Raw genomic sequence first — 12,187 nt, forward strand, 5'->3', positions numbered from 1 at the left:
TGGCTGCTGGTGATCCTGGGGTCCTTAGCTTGTCAATGGCAAGCCAGATGGTGGTATCTCCTGGTCTCTCTCTTCTCTTCTGGGTTCAACTTCTTGCCTCCTGTGGCTTTCTCTCTCTCTCTTTCTGAATTTCATACCGCTTATACAGGACTCCAGTAACAGGATTAAGATCCATCCTGACTGGGGTATGCCATACCTTAACCGACATAACCTCATCAAAAGGGTCTACTTTACAATGGGTCCACAGCCACAAGAATGGATTAAATTTAAGAATGTGTTTTGCTTGAGTACATACAACCTCAAACCACCATATACACTCAAAGATATTTTTTAGTCCATTTACTTCACATCACTTTATTTTTGAAGAATGAAATAAACCCAAAACACCCTTCCAAAGGAAAGTGGCTAACATTTAATAAGGTAACATGGTAAATAAACATTTTTTAGTGACTTAGCTAGGTTATGGTCCAATTTGGAAATTCATAGAGTACAGGGTGGAAAAAAAAATAGGCAGCCTTCATAAACTGTTGTAATCCTATTGAGTGAGAGAAATCAGTTGTCATTTACTTTGAGGATAAACAGAAAGGACAAAATATGTCTGACAAACGAAGCTCTTGATCTCTAACAAAAAGTACCAAAGCTATATGACTATATATAAATACACACACACACACACTACATCTATAACCTTACATTAGGCCCAATTAACATACCAAGTTCAAGAAGCTTCTTTGTGAGCAAAAGTGCCTTATCCAGGTCTCCCTGCTGGTATACAGCATAGCTCAAATAATCTAGAACAGACACTTTTTCAATGTTAGAAACCTCGCCTTCATCCAGCTGCCTTAGAGCTTGTTCCATCCACAGTTCAGTATGATAATAATCTGCTTCTGTATAGGCCACTTTGCCCAATTCAAAGCAGTCCTCAACTGTTAGAAAAGATTTGTGTTTTACTCCTATGGAAAGAAAATAAGAGAACTTTAGCAATCTTAATATCAATCTCCATACATTTAGGACTAGACAGTTTTTAAGTGCTACCTCACTTTCATTTGAATGTTCTAACAATTTTCTGAGGTAGGAGAAGCTCATATTATCCTAGTTTTATAAACAATCTACAAGGTAATGTAACATGACAAGAATCACACAACTGTTAATAGGGGAGATGGGACACAGAGAATGCAAGACTTCTAAATTATCAGTCCTCATATCAAAATGAAGTAACAAGTTGAAATATGCTATTTGCTAATACAGCAGCAATCATCATATGAGATATATCTATGCTACTCCTTACCAACAATCTCGGCAAGAGACAAATGTACACAAAGAAGGGCAAACCTGTCAACTGGTTTTTTTTTTAAACAGCATTACATACCATAAGGTTCACCCATTTTTAACACAGAAGACATGTTAAATAAAGGGAGCTCTTCAGCTTGAAAGGAAAGGACACTAGACAATAGATCGAAGCTGCATGAAGAAGTAAAGGTCTCCAGTAAAAGTGATAGTGTGGGTAAATATAAATACCAGTACTACTGTATTTTTAGTTTGTAATTCTACGTTTTACTTTCTTCATGATCTAAGAGGCAAATGCATAAAAACAATGAATCAATGGTTTTGGACTCAGTAAATAAATATGTAATTTGTGACAGGAACTACATAAAGGTAGGGGTAGAAGGAGTACAGGAACATAATTTGTGTATGCTCTGAAGTTAAATTGGTATCAAAGCAAACAAGACTGTTATGCATTTAAGATGTTAAATTTAAGCCCTGATACAACAACAAAGAAAACATAGAAGAGTATGCAAACTCATAGAGACAAAAACAGCATACAGGTTACCAGGGGTGTAGGTATAGGGTCTCTATCTGGGGTGATAATAAAGTTCTGGTAATGGATGGCAGTGAAGGTAGCATAACATTGTGAATGTGATTAACCTCAAGGAATGTTATGCTTGGGAGTGGTTGATATGAGAAAGTTTATGTTATATATTTGTTTCCATAATTAAAATTAAAAAAAAAGCAAAGAAAGAACAGCTAAAGAGATAATGACAATTAACTACAGTACATGACCCTGGACAGAATCTGTCTGTGGAGGAGAAATGGCTCAAAAGGACATTTGAAATAATTTGAATACAGAGTATAAGCTTTATATCAATGTTAAATTTCTTGAACTTGATAACTGCACTTAAGGTGGTTACATAAGTGAGTATCTTTGTTCTTAGGAAATATACATGGAAGTATTATGTGTTCCAGGGGCACAATGTACACAACATTCTCTCAAATATTCAAAATACAGCCCGACAGATAAGACAGATGGACAGATGGATAGATAAAATGAAATGACATTATTGTGCTGGAAAGGGTAAGCTCAGAGTCACGTATATCACCAGAAGGAAACTTGGAGGTTAAAAGATGGGAATGTATAAAACAGTGACTCTTGTGGTGGACAATGTACATGATTAACTGTACAAATATTAGAAATCTCTCTCATGAACTAAAACAAATGTATGACACTATAACTAGAAGTTAATCATAGACGGGCATATAGGAAAAAAATATATACCTATTACAAACTATATACTATAGTTAGTAGTATTTTAAACATTCTTTCATCAACAGTAACAAATGTACTAAACCAACACTATGAATCAATAATGGAGGGGGGATGGTTAGGGGTATGGGAGGATTAGAATTTCCTTTTTTTGTGTGTCTTTATTCCTTTTCTGGAGTAATGAAAATGTTCTAAAAATTGAAAAGAAAATTAACTGTGGTGATGGATGCACAGTTGTATGATGGTACCATGGGCAAGTGATTGTACACATTGGATCTTCGGATAATTGTATGGTATGTGAACAATCTCAAAAAAAGAAAAGGAAAAAAAAAAGTGCATGAGAAGGGACGAATATTTCCCCAATGAAAAACTCCATGTTTTCTCGGAGTGTTTTATTTTCAGCCACTCTATATCAAAGTCTTACCAATTGATCTCTCTAGAATAAAAGCCTAGGTACATAGGAGACACAATGAACTTCCTAAGACTAATCACAGCAAGACCAGGGTTAAATAATACTCAAACTATTGTAATGGGAAGATAAGAGTTGTAAATGAAAAGAAATACAATAAACTAAATCAAATATATTATCCCCACTCCCACCCCCCTTACCCCCACTCATACCTACTTCTCTGGTCTTCTCTATCTTGTTGAACACAATCCATCTAGTTATCCAAGCTAGAAACCTATGTCCAGTACATAATCAAATCCTACCAGTTCATCTCCTAAACAGCTTGACAATCTATCTACTTCTCTTCATATCCACTACCTACCCTAGTTCAGATCACTATCATCTCTTAAATTTTTGAAATAGTCTCCTCCCTGGTTTCTCTGTCCCTGTCTCCAGGTCCACATCCAATTTCCATTCTAAGGCCAGAATATTTCTAAAATGAAAATCATATAACTTCTCCTAAACTTTTCTATGGTTCCCCATTGTGCTCAGAACAGTTCAAACTTCTCCACATGGCTTACAAAGCCCTGCAAGAAATGGCTTCTCTTTATTTCTCTAAGTCACATCCCTGACTAGTCTTACAAAACCAAACCTCTTTCCCCATATCTCATGCACTCACCCCTTGAACTCAACATCAAGCCATACAAACTATTTCTTAGTTACCTGAATACAAGGTGGCCTCTTCTCTGGCCTTTATATGCGCTCCCTCTACCTGGATTACTTTGCCCATCCCCCCTTTTCTCCCCCTGTCCCCCATTCTGCTGGCTAATTCCTTGTCCACTAAATCTCAAATTTTTTTTTATGTCATCTCCTCAAGGAAGTCTCCCTTTAAACCTTTTGTCAAGTCTAGAACTAGGTTACCTTTGATGTGTTTTCACAGTATCCCTGAATTTTCCCCATCCAACCATTTATTATATTGTATTGCAAAAATATATGTACCCTAAGGGTAAGGGGAATGCCTGTCTTGTCCATTATTGTGTCCCTAGTACCCAGCATAAAGGCTGGCACATACTAAATAGCTAATATTTATTAAATAAATTGATGTTTAAACAAGAAGATAGTTTTAAAAAATAAGGTTATCATCTTATCAGAAGTGTTACATAATATTAGAAGCAGAAAATAAAATATGCAAATTTGTACATTTTTAGAATAGGATAATATTTCCGAAGGAAAGGAAATAAGCAAAAGGACAACCTATCCCACAGCCTTCCTTACTTGGAAAATAAAGTTTGCTATAAAGATAGAGGTTAAATAAAATATTTTATTTCTCCAGTTGATAGTAACAGGAGACACCAATGGTAGTAAGCCACAGATGCAGAAAAAGTGAGAGATGGCAAACGTAAATGTTAGTAAAATCAGTTACAACTTAAAAAAAAGAGGGTTTTACCAAAAGTAAGTCAGAAAGCAGGATTTTCCACACTGTGGAACACTTAAAAAATCTAACTGTGCATACTCAATACATCTTGGTTTCTAAGTATTGAACATACAAACTTTGATTATCAATCCCTTTATAACTTTACAACATACAAAGCAGCCAAGTATTAATGTTCTGAAGAGAAACATTTGGAAAAAAGGATTGTCTCTTTTTTTTATACACTAAAATTATCTACTTAAGTTAGTCCCTATAAATGTAAGGTTTCACAGTAACAAACTAGAAGCTTAACCACAATTACTACCTCCTAGAGAAAAGGAGGATTCTTTTGTTCTTATGACTATGGAAATGAACTACAGTTAAAAATCTTAAAACACAGAAGTCTTTACATTAATATTGACCTAACAAACTGAACAGAAAAGCCAGGTGATGGGTGTTTTGTAGACGAGAAGAATTATCTTACCTGGAAGATTACCCTTTGAGATGGTATCTGTATCCAAATTGTAGGTGTCCTGAAGACGCAACAGAGCTTTAGCTGCCCCAACCTGATCTTCATCATTAGGGAAGAACTGCCTCTGAATGGTTAAATTAGAGATAAAGCCTTGAAAAAGAAAGAGAGAAAAAAAGGACTCTAGAACCTTATAGACCTCCAAAACAGAGTCTTTACAAGGATTTTTCAAAATCTATTTTATAATAATCTTCTACCATGCCATGAAAGTTCTACATGTTCATCAAGAAAAAAATACAGTGAGATGACATACTCCTACTTGTTCAAATTTTCCAAAGCCTTTCTAATGCTGCTTAGTTAATCTGTGATCATTGCATAAGTTATATTTGTATTAACAGGTACAGATCAACAAATATAACTGACTTTTCAGTTATACAACATAGCAGGAAACCGAAAAGTGCTTCCAACTAAGCTTGAGAAATGAACAGAGTTATGGATTGGAAAGTGACGTTGATTGGTAACCAATTATGCATTCAGATAATAGATTGCAAGTAAAATCTATACTCTTTAATAAAGTTCAGTTTTCTTTTTCCAAGTACCACACATTATGTAATAGTAAAAATATAAAGTTTGGTGGAATTCTTTGAGGGGAAGAAGAAATATTAATTATATATTAAGACCATCAGCAAAGCTGGTGTATTAAAATATATTTAGATCTGTTCAGTAAGAATATAACATTCAGTCAGGATTTTCTATTTATAGAACTTAAAGAGGGTTTATATAAAATTTTTTTGAAAAACCAATTGTTGATAACTATATAATTCCTAAGGAAAATGGATGCTAAATACTGCTTAAGGAAACAAAAAATAAAATTAAAAACTGATTTAAAATTTTAATTATACGGATCTTTTCATTTGCATATGAAAGTTAGGTATGAAATTCTCCTCCCTTTTCATTTACTTATAATCCACTATCTGTATTTTGAACATCAAAAGGCCAGGCATTTTTATGTTAATGGAAATTGTGCAAATGAAAAATGAAAGGCTAGCTGAAGAGGACTAAAAGTTAAATCAAACATAATTTTTATTTTAAGACAAACTCCCAGTCACAATCTCCACATGGAATTATACAAAAGTACGTTTTACAAATTTTACAGAAGTCTGTAGTGTGTTTTATGTCCAAAAAACAAAATCCACGGAATTGCTTAAATCCTTTTTTTTAAAAAGCAAGCATATATATTGTATCATTATAGAATGAATACCACAGATTAAAATGCCAGAGTTTCAAGGTTCACATTATAAAAGAATTAGGACACAGCGGTCATTACTTGAGAATGAAAAAAGTACATATTTCCTTAAAAACGTTCTCAGGGTGTTAAATATGAAAGGAAATAATCAGTTAATTCCCTCTCATAGTGAAGAAGTATTTCACAGGTACTTTTCATAATTTTTCTTTTTAAGGTGCCCCAGGCTGTACATTATAGTTTACTTCACTGCTCACAATGACTTGCGAGCAACCTTGGAGAATTTCATCTACATAGCTAGCTAGCTCATCAATCACTCTCTATTTTTTTTTCTACCTTCAGTCCTTGAACAAATATTTGCACCTCTACTAGGTACAAAGTATAATCTCTTTTCTTCCTTAAACTCTAGACTTAGTTTCCCTGTGTCTATTACAAAAATATCAGGAACACCTCAGTACTTCAAATAAAATTTTATTTTTCACTTAAAAATACTTATCATTACTCTTTGAAGCTTCAGTTTTCAAATTTATTGCCCTAAGCTTCAAAAAACTAGGTAGAAGACAGGTAACACTTTCCTTATAGACCCACGCCAGGATATTAAAATTCATTGGAGGATAAAGATTTATGAATTAATTTTTAAAGTCTGAAGGATGACCTAGAAGGGATTACACTCAGAAATGAAGCTATATGCCCAATAATCTATTCACTTTTGTAGATTTCTAAGCAAAAAGTATCAATGATAGTCACCAACAGCAGAAATTATATTTTTTTCTAATAATCAAAGAATTCAGAATACTTGACTAAATTAACTCTAGCCAAACCAAACACATCCAAGCAATAATTCAGTCACAACACTGAACACCTGATATTCTGGAAACTGAATTTCTCATTAGTTTTGGCATCTCTACATTTGCTAGCATTATCACCTTAATTTTTTTTGACTCATTAGTCTTCTCAGACTTACCATCTGACATATCCTTAAGGACCAGACTCTCCAACTCACTCCATTCAGTGTTCAGACGTTTCATTAATTTAAATGCATTTACAGGGTGTCCAACAAATCCCTCTGGATCTTTTGTCGCTGTGCTGGTTAGCTGATCTAACTTCTCAGCCCACCTATATATGGAAGACATATAAATGGAGTATAAAAACACTTAAAAAGGAAAAAACTAGTAAAGCATTCAAAAAAAAAAAAGAGAGAGAGGGGGACATCATCAACATGGCAACATTACTCATCCCCTGAAAAAAGTCTCCCCAGAGATTCAGTGAATAAAAGGATAATAATCCCACTTGCTTAGAACTCTGGAAAGAGTAGACACTGGAGAAGGCCTCCACAAATACTGAATCAAAGAAAAAGAAAAATATCAGGTAGGAAACTTCCATTTCAGACTGCCAGACCTCTTCCCTCCTCTGTAATTAAACCTGCACAGCTTAGAAGTTGCCCACAGGCAGCAGCCCAGATGCTCCCACCTCCCACCAGAGACACAGACTGTAGAGACATTCGCAGCAGAGAGTTAGAGCCCCACAGATATCCAGTTACAGGGACCCAAGTCAGCAGAGACCAGGGTGGAACACAAATGACTGAGGAGTGCTGCATACACAAGGGCCCCCAGGAGGAAAAGAAAAAAAGGAGACAGCCCACAACAAAACTGCAGCTGGCAAGGGGCAAACTCACTCAAAGCACTTTCTGTTGCGTGCACCAACTAACCACAAAACAGACTTTTCTGGAGTGACCTACTTATTAGATTGTCGCCTATGGTTTACCAGGGCAGGATACCCTACTGGACAAGAATCTGGAGGCAGAAAGGCCTCACAGAAGAAAAGAAAAACAGGGGGGTTAAACAATACTGCTCTAAGACAGAAGGCTACCAGGACTGAAAAGTGTAAGGAAAATGGGACACTAAGTGAGGAAGAGAGAATTTAAACAAATCATAGAATCTGGGAAGAAAATTCTGCACAATAACATGCAAAACTGATGAAGATAACTGGAGAAGGAACAGAGGAAAGGAAGCTTTCTCTTGGAGATGAAACAATCATACAAAAAGTGCAATCTAAAAAATTGTACTGTATATCCAGGGCAAGAAACAGCTGAAGAAAACTGAGAAAATCTGAACATTTATACATGGGCTATTCCAAAGTTCTAGATTACGGTGGACCAAATGTCAAAAGAAGACCTTTAACGCAAAGCAAATCAACAAAAAACCTTAGACAAGATGGAGAAACTGAAGTTCAGAGTTAACTCTTTAAGATAATCAGATGCCCAAACATCAGCAAAAACTTACAAGCCATACTAAGAAACAGAAGATATGACTCAGACAAGGACACAAATTAAAACTTCAGAAGAGACACAGAATTTGGAACAACTAATTAAAGAAGTTCAAACAAATCTCCTAAATCAATTCACGCAGATGAACAAAAATATGAATAAAGAGATAAAGGATATAAAGAAGACAATGTGTGAGCATAATGAAGAATTTAAAAGTATAAAAAGAAACATAACAGAAATAATGGTGATGAAAGACATAATTGACATTAAAAGTATACTAGAGGCATATAAGAGCAGCTTTGAACAGGCAGAAGAAAGAATTAGCAGACAACAGGACAACTGAAATCATACATTCAGAAGAACAGATAGAGAATAGAAAAATTGAGCAGTGTTTCTGGGATCTGAGTTACAGCATGAAGTGCACAAACATATGCATCAATGCATGTCCCACAAAGAGATGAGAAGAGAAAAGGGGCAGAAAGAATATTTAAGGAAATAATGACTGAAGATTTCCCAAATCTTATAAAGGATATGAAATATACATGATTAAGAAGTGCAATGAACACCAAACAGAATAAAATCTAACAGACCTACTACAATACCAATCAGAATGCCAAATGCCAAACAAAGAATTCTGAAAGTAGCAAAAGAAAAATGATTTGTCACATACAATAGCTCCTCAATAAGAATAAGTGTTGATTTTTCATGAGAAACCATGGAGGCAAGAAGGCACTGATATGACATATTCAAGGTACTGAAAGAGAAAAATGGCCAGCCAAAATTCTTTATCCCGCAAACTTTGCAGACTTGGAAAAGCTAGTAATCAAATTTATTTGGAAAGGAAAGGTGCCTCAAATTGCTAAACACACTCTAAAAAAGAAAAACAAAGTGGGAGGATTTACACTCCCTGACTCTGAAGCTTATTATAAAGCCACAGTTGCCAAAACAGCATGGTACTGGCACAAAGATAGACATATTGATCAATGGAATCGAATTGAGAATTCGGAGATAAGACCCCCAGATCTATGGCCGACTGATCTTTGATAAGGCCCCCAAAGTCACTGAACTGGGTCATAATGGTCTTTTCAACTAATGGGGCTGGGAGAATTGGATATCCATATCCAAAAGAATAAAGAGGACCCCTACCTCACAACCTACACAAAAATTAACTCTAAATGGATCAAAGAGCTCAATATAAAAGAAAGGACCATAAAACGCCTAGAAGATAATGTAGGGAAACATCTTCAAGACCTTGTATTAGGCGGCCACTTCCTAGACTTTATAGCCAAAGCTTGAGCAACAAAAGAAAAAGTAGATAAATGGGAACTCCTCAAGCTTAGAAGTTTCTGTACCTCAAAGGAATCTGTCAAAAAGGTAAAGAGGCAGCCAACTCAATGGGAAAAAATTTTTGGAAACCATGTATCTGACAAAAGACTGATATCTTGCATATATAAAGAAATCCTACAACTCAATGACGATAGTACAGACAGCCCAATTATAAAATGGGCAAAAGAGATGAAAAGACAGTTCTCCGAAGAGAAAATACAAATGGCCAGGAAACACACAAAAAAATGTTCAGCTTCACTAGCTATTAGAGAGATGCAAATTAAGACCACAATGAGATACCATCTCATACCAATTAGAATGGCTGCCATTAAACAAACAGGAAACTACAAATGCTGGAGGGGATGTAGAGAAATTGGAACTCTTATTGATTGTTGGTGGGACTGTATAATGGTTCAGCCACTCTGGAAGTCAGTCTGGCACTTCCTTAGAACACTAGATATAGAGTTACCCTTTGATCCAGCTATTGCACTTCTCGTTATATACCCAGAAGATCTGAAAGCAGTGACATGAACAGATATCTGCACGCCAATGTTCATAACAGTATTATTCACAATTGCCAAGAGATGGAAATAACCCAAATGTCCTTCAACAGATGAGTGGATAAATGAAACGTGGTATATACACACGATGGAATACTACACAGCAATAAGAAGGAACGATGTCGTGAAACACACGACAACATGGATGAACCTTGAAGACATAATGCTGAGTGAAATAAGCCAGGCACAAAAAGAGAAATATTATATGCTACCACTAATGTGAACTTTGAAAAATGTAAAACAAACGGTTTGTAATGTAGAATGTAGGGAAACTAGCTATAGAGAGTAATTAAGGAAGGGGGAAAGATAATCCAATAAGAAGAACAGATAAGCTATCGTGGGTAAATTTAACATTCTGGGAATGCCCAGGAATGACTATGGTCTGTTAATTTCTGATGGGTATAGTAGGAACAAGTTCACAGAAATGTTGCTATATTAGGCTACTTTCTTGAGGTAGAGTAGGAACATGTTCGAAGTAAAATAGTTATTTTAGGTTAGTTGTCTTTTTCTTACTCCCTTGTTATGGTCTTTTTGAAATGTTCTTTTATTGTATGTTTCTTTAAATTTTTTTATTTTTATACAGTTGATTAAAAAAAAGTTAATATAAAAAAAAAAAAAACAAGGAAAAAAATATGCAGAGCCCCCTTGAGGATCTGGTGGAGAATGCAGGGGTATTGGTCTGCCCCACCTCGATGGTTGCTAATGTGCTCACAGACATAGGGGACTGGTGGTTTGATTGGTTGAGCCCTCTACCACAGGATTTGCCCTTGGGAAGACTGTTGCTGCAAAGGAGAGGCTAGGCCTCCCTATAATTGTGCCTAAGAGCCTCCTCCCGAATGCCTCTTTGTTGCTCAGATGTGGCCCTCTCTCTCTAGCTAAGCCAACTTGGCAGGTGAAATCACTGCCTTCCCCTCTACGTGGGATCAGACATCCAGGGAAGTGAATCTCCCTGGCAACATGGAATATGACTCCCGGGAGGAATGTAGACCCGGCATCACAGGATGGAGAACATCTTCTCGATCAAAAGGGGGAAATGAAAGGAAACGAAATAAGCTTCAGTGGCAGAGAGATTCCAAAAGGAGCTGAGAGGTCACTCTGGTGGGCACTCTTAGGCACAATACAGACAACCCTTTTTAGGTTCTAATGAATTGGGGTAGCTGGTGGTAGATACCTGAAACTATCAAACTACAACCCAGAACCCAAGAACCTTGAAGACGATTGTATAAAAATGTAGCTTATGAGGGGTGACAATGGGATTGGGAAAGCCATAAGGACCACATTCCCCTTTGTCTAGTTTATGGATGGATGAGTAGAAAAATGGGGGAAGGAAACAAACAAACAAACATACAAAGGCACCCAGTGTTCTTTTTTACTTCAATTGCACTTTTTCACTTTAATTATTATTCTTGTTATTTTTGTGTGTGTGGTAATGAAGGTGTCAGGGATTGATTTTGGTGATGAATGCACAACTATGTAATGGTACTGTGAACAATCAAATGTATGATTTGTTTTGTATGACTGTATGGTATGTGAATATATCTCAATAAAATGAATATTAAAAAAAATGAGGGAGACTTTAAAATATTCACAGACAGGAAGATGGCGGAATAGGAGGGGGAGAGCAAACATCTCCCCCATGGAATAACTCAAGAAAAGGCAGAAAACGACTGAAACAGTAGTTCCAGGGTACAAGTGGCCAGAGAAGGACCTCTACAATATATAGGGGGGAACTGGATGAAAAAGCGGAGAAATTACGAAAGAAAGGACAGGGTGAGTTTATTGAATCATGACCACTGCTGGAGCTGGCAACTATGAGCAGGCGGGAGTAGGAGAGGGAGGAGCTCCGCACTCCCACACTCCCATCTCAGCAACCAGCTGGGGATATAACCCTTCTCAGTCCTGCAGCCAGGAGCACCCATGAGGGAACACAGGAACCAGCGGATTTGTGTTGACCACATACAGACACCTTGTTATACTGTGCA

General features: G+C 36.3%; 1 protein-coding gene across 4 annotated transcripts in view; it reads right to left on the minus strand.

Annotated features, from left to right (window-relative positions):
• The window catches only part of P4HA1 (prolyl 4-hydroxylase subunit alpha 1), a 99,634-nt gene that overhangs the window by 55,849 nt on the left and 31,598 nt on the right, over positions 1 to 12,187 (minus strand). For all 4 annotated transcript variants that reach the window (XM_037803950.1, XM_037803952.1, XM_037803951.1 and 1 more), the window contains 3 exons: positions 7,018 to 7,169; positions 4,826 to 4,963; positions 714 to 953 (listed from right to left, as the gene is read on the minus strand). In XM_037803950.1, the coding sequence (XP_037659878.1) occupies positions 714 to 953; positions 4,826 to 4,963; positions 7,018 to 7,169 (530 nt within the window). The remainder of the gene's footprint in view (positions 1 to 713; positions 954 to 4,825; positions 4,964 to 7,017; positions 7,170 to 12,187) is intronic.

Source organism: Choloepus didactylus, chromosome 15 (genome assembly GCF_015220235.1).
Source record: "Choloepus didactylus isolate mChoDid1 chromosome 15, mChoDid1.pri, whole genome shotgun sequence".
In the NCBI taxonomy this organism is placed as follows: Eukaryota; Metazoa; Chordata; class Mammalia; order Pilosa; family Megalonychidae; genus Choloepus; species Choloepus didactylus.